Source organism: Tursiops truncatus, chromosome 5 (assembly GCF_011762595.2).
Source record: "Tursiops truncatus isolate mTurTru1 chromosome 5, mTurTru1.mat.Y, whole genome shotgun sequence".
In the NCBI taxonomy this organism is placed as follows: domain Eukaryota; kingdom Metazoa; phylum Chordata; class Mammalia; order Artiodactyla; family Delphinidae; genus Tursiops; species Tursiops truncatus.
Window position 1 is genome coordinate 63,933,563 of NC_047038.1, and position 17,398 is coordinate 63,950,960.

The 17,398-nt window shown below is 36.5% G+C and overlaps 1 protein-coding gene across 3 annotated transcripts in view; it reads left to right on the forward strand.

Annotated features, from left to right (window-relative positions):
* UBE2K (ubiquitin conjugating enzyme E2 K) overlaps positions 1-16,806 on the forward strand; it is an 81,241-nt gene extending 64,435 nt beyond the window's left edge. For all 3 annotated transcript variants that reach the window (XM_033856948.2, XM_033856950.2, XM_073805167.1), the window contains 3 exons: positions 9,113-9,212; positions 12,345-12,473; positions 12,801-16,806. In XM_033856948.2, coding sequence (XP_033712839.1) covers positions 9,113-9,212; positions 12,345-12,473; positions 12,801-12,875 — 304 coding nt within the window. In that variant the 3' untranslated portion in view covers positions 12,876-16,806. The remainder of the gene's footprint in view (positions 1-9,112; positions 9,213-12,344; positions 12,474-12,800) is intronic.
* The last annotated feature ends 592 nt before the right edge of the window (positions 16,807-17,398 follow it).

The window sequence follows — 17,398 nt, forward strand, 5'->3', positions numbered from 1 at the left end:
TGTGTCATTTAAAGCTTTTGTTTCCGTATTAATTTTCTGTTTGGATGAATTGTCCATTGGTGTAAGTGAGGTGTTAAAGTCCCCCACTATTATTGTGTTACTGTCGATTTCCTCTTTTGTAGCTGTTAGCAGTTGCCTTATGTATCGAGGTGCTCCTATGTTGGGTCTATATATATTTATAATTATTATATCTTCTTGGATTGATCCCTTGATCATTATGTAGTGTCCTTCCTTGTCTCTTGTAACATTCTTTATTTTAAAGTCTATTTTATCTGATATGAGTATTGCTACTCCAGCTTTCTTTTGATTTCCATTGGCATGGAATATCTTTTTCCATCAGCTCACTTTCAGTCTGAATGTGTCCCTAGGTCTGAAGTGGGTCTCTTGTAGACAGCATATATATTGGTCTTGTTTTTGTATCCATTCAGGAAGCCTGTGTCTTTTGGTTGGAGCATTTAATCCATTCACGTTTAAGGTGATCATCGATATGCATGTTCCTATGACCATTTTCTTAATTGTTTTGGGTTCGTTTTTGTAGGTCCTTTTCTTCTCTTGTGTTTCCCACTTAGAGAGGTTCCTTTAGCATTTGTTGTAGAGCTGGTTTGGTAATGCTGAATTCTCTTAGCTTTTGCTTGTCTGTAACGCTTTTGTGATTTCTCCATTGAATCTGAACGACATCCTTGCTGGGTAGAGTAATCTTGGTTGTCAGTTCTTCCCTTTCATCACTTTAAGTATATCATGCCACTCCCTTCTGGCTTGTATTGTTTCTGCTGAGAAATAAGCTGTTAACCTTATGGGAGTTCCCTTGTATGTTATTTGTCGTTTTTCCCTTGCTGCTTTCAATAATTTTTCTTTGTCTTTAAGTTTTGCCAGTTTGCTTAATATGTGTCTTGGCGTGTTTCTCCTTTGGTTTATCCTGTATGGGACTCTCTGTGCTTCCTGGACTTGGCTGGGTATTTGCTTTCCTATGTTAGGGAAGTTTTCGACTATAATCTCTTCAGATGTTTTCTCTGGTCCTTTTTCTCTCTTTTCTCCTTCTGGGACCCCTATAATGCGAATGTTGTTGTGTTTAATGTTGTCCCTGAGATCTCTTAGGCTGCTTTCATTTCTTTTCATTCTTTTTTCTTTATTCTGTTCCGCAGCAGTGAATTCCATCATTCTGTTTTCCAGGTCACTTATCCGTTCTTCTGCCTGTTATTCTGCTATTGATTCCTTCTAATGTAGTTTTCATTTCAGTTATTTTATTGTTCATCTCTGTTTGTTTGTTCTTTAATTCTTCTAGGTTTTTGTTAAACATTTCTTGCATCTTCTCGATCTTTGCCTCCATTCTTTTTCTGATGTCCTGTATGATCTTCACTATCATTATTCTGAATTCTCTTCCTGGAAGGTTGCCTATCTCCACTTCATTAGATGTTTTTCTGGGTTTTTATCTTGTTCCTTCATCTGGTACATAGCCCTCTGCCTTTTCATCTTGTCTATGTTTCTGTGAATGTGGTTTTTGTTACACAGGCTGCAGGATTGTAGTTCTTCTTGCTTCTGCTGTCTGCCCTCTGGTGGATGAGGCTGTCTAAGAGGCTTGTGCAAGTTTCCTGATGGGAGGGACTGTTGGTTGGTAGAGCTGACTGTTGCTCTGCTGGGCAGAGCTCAGTAAAAGTTTAATCTGCTTGACTGCTGATGGGTGCGGCTGGGTTCCTTCCCTGTTGGTGTTTGGCCTGAGGCAACCCAACACTGGAGCCTACCTGGGCTCTTTGGTGGGGCTAATGGTGGACTCTGGGAGGGCTCAGGCCAAGGAGTGCTTCCCAGAACTTATGCTGCCAGTGTCCTTGTCCCCTCGGTGAACCACAGCCACCACCCTCCACCCTCCCCTCCCCCGGCCTCTGTAGGAGACTCTTCAGCACTAGCAGGTAGGTCTGGTTCAGTATCCCCTGGGGTCACTGCTCCTTCCCCTGGGTCCCGATGCACACAGTACTTTGTGTGTGCCCTCCAAGCGTGGAGTCTCCGTTTCCCCCGGTCCTGTCAAAGTCCTGCAATTAAATTCTACTAGCCTTCAAAGTCTGATTCTCTAGGAATTCCTCTTCCCGTTGCCAGAACCCCAGGTTTGGAAGCCTGACGTGGGGCTCAGAACCTTCACTCCAGTGGGTGGATTTCTGTGGTATAAGTGTTCTCCAGTCTGTGAGTCACCCACCCAGCAGTTATGGGATTTGATTTTACTGTGCTTGCGCCCCTCCTACCGTCTCTTTGTGGCTTTTCCTTTGTCTTTAGATGTGGGGTATCTTTTATGGTGAGTTCCCATGTCTTCCTGTCGATGATTGTCAAGCAGCTAGTTGTGGTTCTGGTGTTCTCACAAGAGGGAGAGCACGTCCTTCTATTCCGCCATCTTGGTTCAGGGCCCTAGCTATCTATTTTACATTTGGTAGTTTATATATGTCCATCCCACTCTCTCACTTTGTCCCAGCTTACACTTCCCCCTCCCAGTGTCCTCAAGTCCATTCTCTACGTCTGCGTTTTTATGCCTGTCCTGCCCCTAGGTTCTTTAGAACCGTGGTTTTTTTTTTTTTTTTTAAGATTCCATATATATGTGTTAGCATACAGTATTTGTTTTTCTCTTTCTGACTTACTTCACTCTGTATGACAGACTCTAGGTCCATCCACTTCACTACAGATAACTCAATTTCATTTCTTTTCATGGCTGAGTAATATTCCATTGTGTATATGTGCCACATCTTTATCCATTCATCTGTCGATGGACACTTAGGTTGCTTCCATGTTCTGGCTATCGTAAATAGTAGAGCTCATTAAGTTGTAAAGAATAATGTTTATTGCCTTGTTGAGTTGTAAACATATTTGTTTTTATTGTAAATTAAAATTATTGAGTTTAATAGTTGTTTTAGTATATACAATTAAATACTCTTTGAAGATTTTTCTTCCATATTCAGATACATTTCCTTGAAATAATTTTATTTTATTTATTCTCTTGGCCATGCCACGCATCATGTGGGATCAATTAAACATTATATAACTTAATATTTTGTTTAAAGTATTTTTATAGATTTCTAAATTGCGGAACTTCCCTTGTGGCCCAGTGGTCCCAATGCAGGGGGCACAGGTTCGATCCGTGGTTGGAGAACTAAGATCCTGCCTGCTGCGTGGTGTGGCCAAGAAAAAAAACAGATTTCTAAATCAGGATGCTTAATTCCACTGGGATATTAGAGTAGCCGGCTTTGTATATCCTATTTCTGTGATATTTTGTACTTTTGTCCTTTTTTGAGTGGTTTAAGTCAGCTTCAAGGTGATATATCTGGGCAGCTCTTGATGTGCATGTGCCTTTAAACATTCTCTGTACAATTACCCAAATATAAAATGAAGTTAGAGTAAGTAAGTAAGAAAGATTTCATCTTGTTAATAGTGATAATGAATGGTAGAACAAGAATTAACATTTAAGGACTAAATTTGGAATTTTATGTTTTGATTACTGTCTTAAAAGAATATTGTCCATTCTAAAGATTTTAAAACTTCTGGTTGAAAATAAGTTGTGCACACTCTTAGGAAATTTAGAAATTTAGTCTAGAAAAATAATTTCTATTTTCCCAGCCCTGTTTCAGAATTAGAAATTTCCATTACACAGGACTGCCTTGGCAGTCCAGTGGTTAAGACTCCATGTTTCCAATCCAGGGGGCGCAGGTTTGATCCCTGGTTGGGGAACTAAGATCCCATGTGCCGTGCAGTGCAGCCAAAAAAAAAAAAAAATTTCCATTTCATATAACTATGTGTAGTGGTTTAAAAAGTTTTTAAAATTTTCTTTTCTTTTCAATGCTAGTTTAGCATTTCACCTAATTTTAAAACATCATAACCAAAGTTTTTCCTATTTCTGTAGCTTCTCTAAAAGGATGAGTTGATCAATAAAATTTTTTATTCTGATAGCTTTGTTTTTTAAACACAACTTTAAAAAATGCTTTTTGAGGTGTGATTTATCTTAAACTGTACACATTAAAAATGCACAATTTGATAAATGCACAGATACCTCCATGAAGCTATCACAAATCAAGATAGCGAACATAACCAACATAGACAAAAGTTTCCTAGTGAGTGTCCCTTTGTAATTGCTCCTTCCCACCCTTCCTGCTCCCCCATTCCCCAGCAACCACTGATCTGCTGTCACTATAGATTAGTTTGCATTTTCTGGAATTTAATATAAATGACAATTCTGATAGCATTTTAGATTAAGAACCATTTGTATTGTAATTTTTCTCTAGTAGATAAAATATAGACATGTTTGTGATACTGGTTTAATTATATTGGTTTAGAACAGCCTTTCTCAATTCACTTTAAGCTGTAATGCACTGAAGTAGTATTTCTCAAAAATTAGTTTGCATCAGAATCACTTGGAGTATCTGTTAAGCCACCCCAGAGTTTCTGATTCAGTAGGTCTGGGACAGGGCTAAGAATTTTCATTTTGTAGAAGTTCCCAAGTGATGTTGCTGCTACCGGTTGAAGAAGACGCATTCCTTAAGACATTTGTTGCTGATAATAAATTAAGTTTTTTCCTAAGCATCCAGGATGGTACTATTTATATACTATCCTTGGGGAAACCGAGAAAATACTTAGTAATTTTCTCTGTTCTGTGGTTAAAATGAGGAATCCAGTTCAAAAAGACTGGTTTAGAATTATCTAATTTGTGTGGTGAAAATGGGCATGTTCTTTAGTAATCTTCAACATTTAGCAGAAGCAAGAAGAACTACAATTCTGCAGCCTGTGGAAGGAAAACCACATTCACAAAAAGATACACAAAATGAAAAGGCAGAGGACTTTGTACCAGATGAAGGAACAAGATAAAACCCCAGAAAAACAACTAAATGAAGTGGAGATAGGCAATTCCAGAAAAAGAATTCAGAGTAATGAGAGTGAAGATGATCCAGGACCTCATAAAGAATGGGGGCAAAGATCGAGAAGATGCAAGAAATGTTTAACAAAGACCTAGAAGAATTAAAGAACAAACAAACAGAAATGAACAATACAGTAACTGAAATGAAAACTACATTAGAAGGAATCAATAGCAGAATAACAGGCAGAAGAACAGATAAGTGACCTGGAAGACAGAATAGTGGAATTCACTGCTGCGGAACAGAATAAAGAAAAAAGAATGGCAAGAAATGAAGACAGCCTACGAGACCTCTGGGGCAACGTTAAACACAACAGCATTCTCATCATACGGGTCCCAGAGGAGAAGAGAGAGAGAAAGGATCCGAGAAAGTATTTGGAGAGATTACAGTCGAAAACTTCCCTAATATGGGAAAGGAAATAGCCACCCAATCCAGGAAACGCAGAGTCCCAGGCAGGATAAACCCAAGGAGAAACACACCAAGACACACAGTAATCAAATTGACAAAAATTAAAGGCAAAGTAAAATTATTAAAAGCAACAAGGGAAAAACGGCAAATAACATACAAGGGAACTCCCATAAGGTTAACAGCTGATTTCTCAGTAGAAACTCTACAAGCCAGAAGGGAGTGCCATGATATATTTAAAGTGATGAAAGGGAAGAATCTACAACCAAGGTTACTCTACCCAGCAAGTATCTCATTCATATTGGACAGAGAAATCAGAAGCTTTACAGACAAGCAAAAGCTAAGAGAATTCAACACCACTAAACCAGCTCTACAACAAATGCTAAAGGAACTTCTCTAAGTGGGAAATGCGAGTAGAAAAGGACCTACAAAAACAAACCCATGGGCTTCCCTGGTGGCGCAATGGTTGAGAGTCCACCTGCCGATGCAGGAGACACGGGTTCGTGACCTGGTCCGGGAAGATCCCACATGCCGCGGAGCGGCTAGGCCCGTGAGCCATGGCCGCTAGGCCTGCGCACCCGGAGCCTGTGTTCCACAACGGGAGAGGCCACAACAGTGAGAGGCCCACGTACTGCAAAGAAAAACCAAAAAAAAAAACATAACAATCAACAAAATGGTAATAGGAACATACATATCGATAATTAGCTTAAACATGAATGGATTAAATACTCCAACCAAAAGACACAGGCTTGCTGAATGAATACAAAAACAAGACCCAAATATATGCTGTCTATAAGAGACCCACTTCAGACCTAAGGACACATACAGACTGAAAGTAAGGGAATGGAAAAAGATATTCCATGCAAATGGAAATCAAAAGAAAGCTGGAGTAGCAATACTCATATCAGGTAAAATAGACTTTAAAGAATGTTACAAGAGACAAGGAAGGGCACTACATAATGATCAAGGGATCAATCTAAGAAGAATATTTAACAATTGTAAACATATATGCACCCAAAATAGGAGCACTTCAGTACATAAGGCAACTGCTAACAGCTATAAGAGAGGAAATCAACGGTAGCGCAGTAATAGTGGGGGAATTTAACACCTTACTTTAACCAATGGAGAAATCATCGAAACAGAAAATTAATAAGGAAACACAATAGAAGCAGATAGATTTAATTGATATTTATATCAGTTAAATGACACAATAGACCAGTTAGATTTAATTGATATTTATAGGACATTCCATCCAAAAGCAGCCGACTGTACTTTCTTCTCAAGTGCACACGGAACATTCTCCGGGATAGATCACATCTTGAGTCACAAATCAAGCCTCAGTAAATTTAAGAAAATTGAAATCATATCAAGCATCTTTTCTGACAACAATGCTATGAGATTAGAAATCATTTATAGGGGGAAAAAGTGTAAAAAACACAAACACATGGAGGCTAAACAATATGTTACTAAATAACCAAGAGATCAGTGAAGACATCAAAGAGGAAATCAAAAAATACCTGGAGACAAATTACAACGAAAACACAATGATACAAAACCTATGGGATGCAGCAAAAGCAGTTCTAAGAGGGAAGTTTATAGCAGTACAAGCCTACCTCAAGAAACAAGAAAAATCTCAAATAAACAATCTAACCTTACACCTAAAGGAACTAGAGAAAGAAGAACAAACAAAACCCAAAGTTAGCAGAAGGAAAGAAATCGTAAAGATCAGAGCAGAAATTAATGATATAGGACAAAGAAAACATTATCAAAGATCAATATAACTAAAAGCTGTTTTTTTGAGAAGATAAAATTGCTGAACCTTTAGCCAGACTCATTAAGAAAAAGAGGGAGAGGACTCAAATCAATAAAATTAGAAATGAAAAAGGAGAAGTTACAACAGACACAGCAGAAATACAAAGCATCCTAAGAGACTACTACAAGCAACTCTATGCCAATAAAATGGACAACCTGGAAGAAATGGACAAATTCTTAGAAAGGTATCATCTTCCAAGACTGAACCAGGAAGAAATAGAAAATATGAACAGACCAATCACAAGTAATGAAATTGTGATTAAAAATCTTCCAACAGGGCTTCCCTAGTGGAGCAGTGGTTGAGAGTCCACCTGCCAATTCTGGGGACACGGGTTCGTGCCCCGGTCTGGGAAGATCCCACATGCTGTGGAGTCGCTGGGCCTGTGAGCCATGGCCGCTGAGCCTGCGCGTCTGGAGCCTGTGCTCGGCAATGGGAGAGGCCACAGCAGTGAGAGGTCCGCGTACGCAAAAAAAAAAAAAAAAAAAATCTTCCAACAAAAGTCCGTGACCCGATGGCTTCACAGGTGAATTCTATCAAACATTTAGAGCAGAGCCAACACCCATCCTTCTCAAACTCTTCCAAAACATTGCGGAGGAAGGAACACACCCAAACTCATTTCTATGAGGCCACCATCACCCTGATACCAAAACCAGACAAAGATACTACAAAAAAAGAAAATTACAGATCAATATCACTGATGAACATAGATGCAAAAATCCTCAACAAAATACTAGCAAACAGAATCCAACAACACATTAAAAGGATCATACGCCATGATGAAGTGGGATTTATTCCAGGGATGCAAGGATTCTTCAATATACGCAAATCAATCAATGTGATACACCATATTAACAAATTGAAGAATAAAAACCATATGATCATCTTAAAAAATAATCTTCAACTTTTAAAATAGTTCACTACTATGCTATTTCACTATTGTATTTAGAAATATTTGTATATTAAGTGGTCAAGTAATTTTTTAACAGAAATGCTAAGAGTCCTTTTTGGTTAGGTAGATACCATTTTCTAGATAAATATTTGCTTTATAAACACATTTAGAGGCATGAATATTATGTATATGAAGCAAAAAATTTTCCCTTTTTAGAATGTTATAGAATGATTTTTTAATTTTCTTTCATTTTTTATTGAAGTATAGGTGCTGTACAATATTATATAAGTTACAGGTGTACAATTTTATGTTAATTACAGGTATACAGTATTATACGTTACAGGTGTACAATATAGTGATACACAATTTTTAAAGGTTATATTCCATTTATACTTACAAAATAATATATATTTATTATTATTATAAAGTATTGGCTGTATTCCCCATGTTGTACAGTATATCCTTGTAGCTTATTTTATAGTTGATAATTTGTACCTCTTACAGCCCATCCCTATATTGCCTCTCCCTCCTTCTTTCTCCCCACTGCTCACCACTAGTTTGTTGTCTTTGTCTGTGAGTCTGCTTCTTTTTTGTTGTATTCTCTAGTTTTATTTTTTAGATTTCATGTTTAAGTGCTATCATACATAGTATTTGTCTTTCTTTATCTGACATATCACTTAGCATAATGCCCTCCAAGTAATTTTATGCTTTCTTGAAAATAAAGGATATTTGCTTGATGGTATCTTGTTTTTAGAATTGCACAGAAAGGAAGTTTCACATGTTACTTTATCACTTTATTTTAAGTTTGTGTCTATAGAAATGGATAGAAAGTAAGTCAGTAGATAAAGCTGACCAGAAGGATATGTCAACAACACGGGCAATACGAAAAAAACTAAGCCAATTAAGGGCAATTTGAGGTGTCTTAAGAAATAGAATGACTCATTTGTTGTTTAAAAAAAAAAAAAAAGGGTAGGCAGATATATAATTATAAATTTCTAAGACTTAATTATATGATTAAGATAAAAATCTAGATTATTTTTAGCTTCAGTAGTTTCCATGTTTTATTCAGAAAACCTCTATTTTGGTTTGTTCTTAACTGGGATATCTTCCTATTTTGAATTTCAGGGCAGCAGCAATGACTCTCCGCACGGTATTATTGTCATTGCAAGCACTACTGGCAGCTGCAGAACCAGATGATCCACAAGATGCAGTAGTAGCAAATCAGGTAAGGTAGCTGCTTTTGAACGACTTTCTTGTACTTACCTATGAGTGTTTACTTTAGTGGTTTGCAGTGGTTAGAACAGAAGCATACGTCTATTGAAAGTAAATTTGGAAATGGTTTCCTTTCTTGCTGTGAGATTATTGTATCAGATGTTAATAGTGAAAACCTAATTTTGTGATTTTTTTTAACACAGTAGTTTGTTTATATGGTAGATGCTTTTTTCCTAACATATTATGAAGTTTTCAAAAACACAATGTTGAAAGAATTACACAGTGAATACCCACATATCTACCTACCATCTTGATTCTATGATTAACATTTTACTTCATGTGCTTTATCATGTGTGTATCCATTTGTCTGTCTCTTAATTCAGTGATGATCCTTCCCTCATGATAATGTTAATCAGCTCCAACTGTGGCACTGAGTAGTTGCATGGTGAAGGTTATCAAAAACCTTGTAATTGCCAAATGGAATAAATATTTTTCAGTTGTGATCTTTGATTTCCAAGGCAGAGGTTAGCAAATTACTGCCAGACTGACTGTTTATGTAAATAATGTTTTATTGGAACATAGCCACCCTCATTTGTTTACAGCTACAAGTGGCAGAATTGAATAATTATGACAGAGACAGTATTGTCTGAAAGCCTGAATAATTATTTTCTGGTCCTTTAAGAAAGTTTGCCAACCCACACTCTAAACCAGTGGTTCCCAACCATTTTGGAACCAGGGACTGGTTTCGTTGAAGACAATTTTTCTTCGGACCGGTGGTGGGGGGTGGGGTGGAGATGGTTCAGGTGGTGATGCGAGCGATGGGGAGCGGCAGGTGCAGCTTTGCTCGCTCGCTGCTCACCTCCTGCTGTGTGCACCGGTTCCTAACAGGCCGAGGATCGGTACTGGTCCGCAGCCTGGGGGTTGGGGACCCCTGCTCTAAACCAGTAGGATTTATTGAGCCTTGTATTTTTTTTTTTTTTTTTTTTTTTTTTTTTGCGGTATGCGGGCCTCTCACTGTTGTGGCCTCTCCCGTTGCGGAGCACAGGCTCCGGTCGCACAGGCTCAGCGGCCATGGCTCACAGGCCCAGCCACTCCGTGGCATGTGGGATCTTCCCGGACCAGGGCACGAACCCATGTGCCCTGCATCGGCAGGCAGACTCTCAACCACTGCGCCACCAGGGAAGCCCTGTTATTTTTGTTTTTTAACCCAGAAATTTTTTTTTTCTTGACTTCTGAGATACTATTCTCTTTTCCCATCTTCGTAGTTGTGGTTGTTCCCTCCTACTTCCTACAGTTGTTTCTCTTCTTTCTCCACTCTGCCGCCCTGCGTTTTTGTCCCCAACCTGGGATTGAATCCGTGCCCCCTGCAGTGGAAGTGTGGAGTCCTAATTACTGGACCACCAAGGAATTACCTCTCCTCCCTTTTAAATATACTTTCTCAGTTCTTACACTGTTTCTTTCACTTTCCATTTTATACGCTCACTTGGACGATCATATCCATGCTGATATTACCACCTGTATGTTGATAACGATATTCACGCTTGACCTCTGTCCTGAGCCCAAGAGCCTGTTTGGAAGTGGAGAGCTCTATATGAATATTCCATGGGTACCTTAGTACAGCATTCCCAAAACTGAATGCAGAATCTTAAACCTGTGAACCTGTTCATCGTTCTGTAATATAATCAGCTTATTTATATATCCCAGTCACAGGCTTGGAGTACTTCTCTATGTCTCCTTCTCTCTCGTATCCCAGTATCTCTCTGTCGTAATACTTCTCTGATTGACTTAATTCACATGTTTAAAAATTTCTCATTTTACTGCTCTGATGGAGCTCCCTACCTCAGCCTCTTCTTCCCCTCATATTCTGCACTGATAGCAGTTAGCTTTATAAAGTGTAAATCTTATTTCACTTTACTGTTAAAAACCTATTAGTAGCTTTACTATCACCTACTTGATAAGTCCAAATTGTTTAGTTTGAAGAGTTCCTCCATGATTTGAACTGTCTGTAAACCCAGTTTCATCTCCTAAATTCTTACTGTTCTTCAAACTCACGCTGTTCAAGATGGTATCATTCCTACATGTCATTTCACCCAGTCTGCCATTTTCCCTCTGCCTAAGAAAACATTTCCTCTTAGAAACTTCTTCCTTTCCTTTGAAAAGTTCGTCACTCCTTATGTTGTATATATCCTTGTTAATGTGTTCTACTATTATTTGCCTTAGAGTGCTTAGAATTATGGTTTAACGTGTTATATATGTGCTATTGGTTCATTTTCGATAGTCAGAAACATGGCTTGAGTTCGAGCTTTGATTTTCTATTGAGTTCTGAGCCTCAAAGGTTGAGGTTGGACTCAGTTTTCTTCTAACTCTGTTCAGTAGTTTGACTTATTTCCTTTTAATAATGGTGGAAACTAGATTTATCATTTTAATGTATAGAAATATTTAATGTGTATAAAACATCTTAAGAAATATTAAAGTGAATTTAATATTTTAAATTTATACTTGGCTTTATTAATTAATGGTAGTCCCAGAATATTTGAGAATAAATTTACTTCTTTCCAATGCATATGGAAAATCTTACCTTTTGAAAAGTACTCTATGGTGAGTTCATAATCATCTCAAAACATGTGCTGTAAGTTAGGACTTTGCATATGGGGTTTTCTTAAATCCCTGTACACTAATACAGCTCTAGCAAAACAGCAAAGTCAAGTTGTATTCTAGCCTGAGCTATGATTGATACAGAAGTTGGTTACATTTATTAATGTCCACATAATTTTAGAAGCTAGTAATTCTGTTTATCTCTGTAATGTTTGCCACTGCACAGTGTTTAGAGACAACTCTAATAACTCCATTTAGTATTAGTTTTCTGCTACTTTGTTGAAATTGGGGATTAAAGTTGATAAACGTTACTTTTGTTTTTCTTTCCTCAGTGCAACTTGTGAATCACAGCTTCAGGTTAAACAGTCTTTTCTTGAGTGACATAGTATGTTTGCAGTGGAAAGTGAATCAGTCACATTTTAAAAATTGAATCTACATTTATTTACATTTACTTAGAAAAATCAGGTTGTTAGGCAATTAGGACATGAGTTAACTATATTGAATATTATAACTGCATTGTCATGCCAATCAATTTTTTTCCCCCATATAGTACAAACAAAATCCCGAAATGTTCAAACAGACAGCTCGACTTTGGGCACATGTGTATGCTGGAGCACCAGTTTCTAGTCCAGAATACACCAAAAAAATAGAAAACCTATGTGCTATGGGCTTTGATAGGGTAAGTACATAAAGGCATGTTGATTTTTACTTATTCATTAAATTATTGCTGCAAATCCTTGGCTGACAAAAGTGGCTCAAAAAAATACCCTAAATCTAATTTTGATAAGCAAACTTTGTTATTAAAACCAGTGATCTTTCTTTTTTTTTTTGGCTGATTCCAGTCATTGGTTTTAGAAGCTTCTTTTTATGAAGTGCAAGGTAACTTAAAAATGAAAAAACAAGGTGTGGTTTCTTAATATAAAGACAGTGGGTGATGCAGTATTTTAAAAATATTTCCTTGAGATTTTATTTATTTATTTATTTTGTCCCCTTTTCTTTTCTACAGAATGCAGTAATAGTGGCCTTGTCTTCAAAATCTTGGGATGTAGAGACTGCAACAGAATTGCTTCTGAGTAACTGAGACATAGAGCTGCTGATACAGTCAAGCTTGCCCCTTCTTGAGGAGCATCAACATCTGTTATTTTTAGGATTCTGCGTAGATTTCTTTTAAACTGGCATTCTTGCCTAATGATGTTATCTAGGCACCATTGGAGACTGAAAAAAATCTCTGCTCTGTAAATAAAGCTAATTAAACGTCTCTGTAAATTTAAAAAGGGGAAATACTTTAATTTTTTTCTTACTTAATAGTGTAAAAATTCTTTGAGCTAAGCTAAAACCATGGAAAAAACATGCTACTTTAGTGTTTAGCAGTGTACCAAGACTAGCAAGAGTTTGCTTCAGGATTTTGTTGAATAATTAAGATAATATTTTGAGTGTGTCAGGGCCATTCATATCGTTGGTGTTGCATCACAGCTACCTTAACTGTTTTTAACATGGATCCTCTGTGCCTGTGAATTTACTTGCATGCTTGTACTTGACTTCTTAGGATGGGTAGCTGAAAAGACCACCATTTTAAGCATTTGAGAATTCTTAAATATGAGATTATTCAGAATTGAAGATGGTGACCTATTCAGAGCCTTTTTGTCCTTGTCAGCAGACTGGGACACCATATCTGTTTTTCCCCTCTTACCACACACAGCTAATATTCTAATAGTAAATTTCTCTCTTTGGTGGGGAAATGTGCTGAGGGACAGTATCCCTTGCTCCATTTTTAGGTTGTCCATTTGGAATGTTTTGTCACAATTCTTCACTCTTAGAACTTTCATATATAAGTAATAATGTAAAAACGGAGCTGCTAGTTTCGTTTCTCTTGCAAAAACAGTAAAAACTTGATGTTGCAGTATTCCCAGATTTAATGAAAGAACCCAGCTTAATTTTTCAGTGAATTTAACATCTTTCTATTTTTAAACTGATGAAATTTTTCTTTGACAACTTGCAAGGGTGAAATCAACTGTTGGCAGTTTTTTAAGCCTAATTTTGGCTTTATAAGAGATTGCTTTATCAGATCCTTTAAAAGTCACTCTTGTGTGCATTTCCCCCAATTGACACATGAAAGCTGTGTTGGTGTTTTACTGTACATACTTCAGATGCACATAGGAATAGAAGTGTGTTATAAATCTAGCTTTCTTTATGATGTTTCTGATAATATGAGAATTGAAAACTTTACCTTCTCTTGTACATAGTCAGACTTTCTATACGTATTAAACTTACATTTCATTCTAAGTTCAAAAGTTTGAAAATTATTAGTTTTGCAAGCTCAAACACTAATGTGACCATTTTATGAAGGGTGAAATGGATTTGTGTAGGCTGTTCTATACGTAGAAACACAGTTATTATTACATATTCAGGACCAATGCAAAAATAACAAAAATGTAATGGAATCAGAGTGAATTAAAGTAAGGCTGTATACTGAAAGTCATATTATAAAAGGTTTGCTTTCTTCAAGTGTTACTTATCCTAAATTATAATGGTTAAGTGTTTGGAAAATAGTTTTGAACCATAAATTCAGCATAATTTCATTTGACTTCTCAATAATCTTAGAAGCAATAAAAGAACCATTATTAAATATATTGTAATGTTAAGATGTGGAGGTTCTTCCAACAACTTGTAAGGCTTTCCTAATCAATAGTAAACTCTTGTAGTTGATTTTATTGCATACTAAACACAAGTTGCTGTTTTTTTCCCCTATATGTTTGCTTAAGTATAAATTTCTTTATACAATCACCTCCTTTTGTTGTAGTTTAGTTACTTTCTAAAGATGCCAAAGGAAACAAGATTTTTCTTTATTTATTTTAAATAGCTAAAACCATGTACTTTTCTTTATATTTTTGAAGTAAGGTTGGAATTGTGTGAAAATGTGGACAGTTTTGTTCCATTGTTGGTTAGAATTAATTTTTATTTTTAGTGGCGGGTGGCTTGGTAATATTAGTAATATTTGGATTATTTTAAATATCAGACACCTCTACCCAGTTTACTCTTTGCCCATTTTATCAGGGTATATTTAATTGTCCTGTGGTTTGACAAATGAGAGAGAAAGAACTGAGAATTTACTAAGGGTCAAGCATTATATACTTTGCTCTTGGAGGCAGCTATACCTTGCCTATGACTTTTATGCACATTAGCCCCTTAGGGTTTACTCATCTAACTACAGTTCAACATCCCCAATGCCCAGGAAATTGAAAAGTACAATATTTTGTATGAGAGGTTCTTCATAATGAATTTTTCATTTCTAAAATTTACCTCATTTACATTTAATGTGATAATCTCTTTCTTTTTCTGGTACATTTCCTACTGTCGCCTTCTGTTGTTTTGTTTGTTTGTTTTTGTTTTTTTCCTATTTTTCTACAGGTAGATTTATTTCCCAAACATAGAAATAAAGGCAGTTGCTCTTTTCTGTGGTCTTATATATGTTCGGAAAAAGAACATTAAAAGTGCAGGTCTAGGGAAGAGGTACCCTGATGGAAATTATTTTTATAATTCTCAATCATTTGTGATTTGTCAGTTGTGAAGGCCTCAAAAATTATGGTAAAAAATATAAATAGTTTTATCCCATTTAGGGCAGACAGATTTGCTACAAGTCACTGATACTCCTATAGGCTTTTACTGTAATCAGGTCTGTTTCCTGAGTATGTGCCTGACCTTTAAAAGAACAAATAATTAGTTATGTAGTATTTCAGTACAGATGACTAAATGAATGAGTAGCAATTTGTGACCCAAATAAGTATACGGTAAGATATATAAATATTTGAGAAACTGGTACTAAATCAGATGCTCTGTGTTGGCTCCCCCAAATGTTTGGAATTGTGACTATGATTTACTTAAACACATAACACGTTCAAGTATATATGTGTGTGTTTGTATTCTGACCATTTTGCTTCTGAGGAGAGTTATCTATGGAATGAAATACATAATTTTTCTTTTTTTGGAAGTATTTCACGTTTGTGATTGCTGGTGGTGCTTAAAACTATGCAAAATAATTTTAAAGTATAAGAAAAAATTGGCAGATAAACTGGATATTGCTTATTTATGCACTACAGAATGCAGCATATCGTATTACTGCTGCTTTGTAAGTTTATCAATGTGAAAAGCAGTTCTTGGCTCTAAGTGTATGCCTGATTTGAGCTTTTAAAACTCTCCTATAGGGATATAATAATGTTCCACGATCCTTGTTAGCACAGGAAACAAAAACTTTTTTTTTTTTTTTTTTGGTGTTTTAAAGATGGATTTGGGCTTGGAAGAGTTGGAGCCAGGTATACTCTTGTACCTAGATGGAAACAATGTTTGGATAGGAAAAGGAAGCTGTTTACAGTTAACTTGATTTCATGGAGTTTTACAAAATGATGTTGTATTTAATCACTTTTTCTAGTTCAAGAAATTTCAATTCCAGGGTACAAACCATTGATTTTAAAAATTTGCATTTCCATTCTTTTAGTACCAGTTAAAAATAAATGCTTAACATCAGCTATTTGCCGTCACTTGGGGAATAAGGTAACTTGAAGTATTTACTGATAAATAGCCTTTCTTCAAGTGTGACTTTTCTGCCGTGTCTACATATTATGTCACATATTCTGTTTGCACTGTTGCAATATGGATCAAAAATCTTGTGGCATAAGGGTAGGGGAATGTCAGTATCTCACTTGTCCCATTTGTTCTGTTACTGCTCTGTTGGACTGATCTACCCTCATAAACCTGTGATCATCACCTAAATGTAAGTTGTGAATGTGTCACCTTTTGCTTGGTTATTTCAACCAAGCATTGAATATATACATATATATGTATATATTCAATGCTGCTGTATGTAATCAGGTGTGGCACAGTTTATCGGTTTGGTCCTAGGGGGTGAGTGGATTCATATCATTTGCACTGTGCTGTTAAATGATCCTTGTGTGCTTGCTGTTACCTACTTTTTACAGGCATCATAATAAAAGCTAGACTATTTCTTTGGGGGGAAAGAGACTTATTTAATGTAATTTAAAGACTTTTCCAATAGAAAATGAAATACTATTGAAAATAATATCTATTTTTTAGCTTTCAGCAATTGATGGTGCTTTGTTGTGGTGTCTGCTGGAAGTCTACTGCCATTATAGGGATTTTCATTAACTTCACTGAGAAAGAATCTTGCTTGTTAGCTTCTCTAGATCTCTATTCTAAACAATCTGTTAGTGATGATAAATTCTATAGGAGGATCTATTCTGAGCCGTTAACTTCCTGTAAGGGGAAAATTGGGTGGGTTACCAGAAAGACTATTGAAGCAGGGTGGGCTGGGGGTGGAGGGTTGGGTATTTGTCTTGAGAATTAAAAACTACGAAACACTTTTGTACACAACTGATTTTTTAAAAAATAAACACATTTTTAAAGATGTTGAATTTTTTTTCCCCCTTACTGGGAATTCTTAAAAATAAATGCATGCATGTTTTCCCCTGAAAATGGTTTATATCTTCTTTCTAGGTGCTCATCAATAGACAGGCAGTTAAGCCTCCACATTGCTTTAAACAAGAAAAACAACCAAGTAGATATTTCTACTAGGCACGTTTTACAGTAATG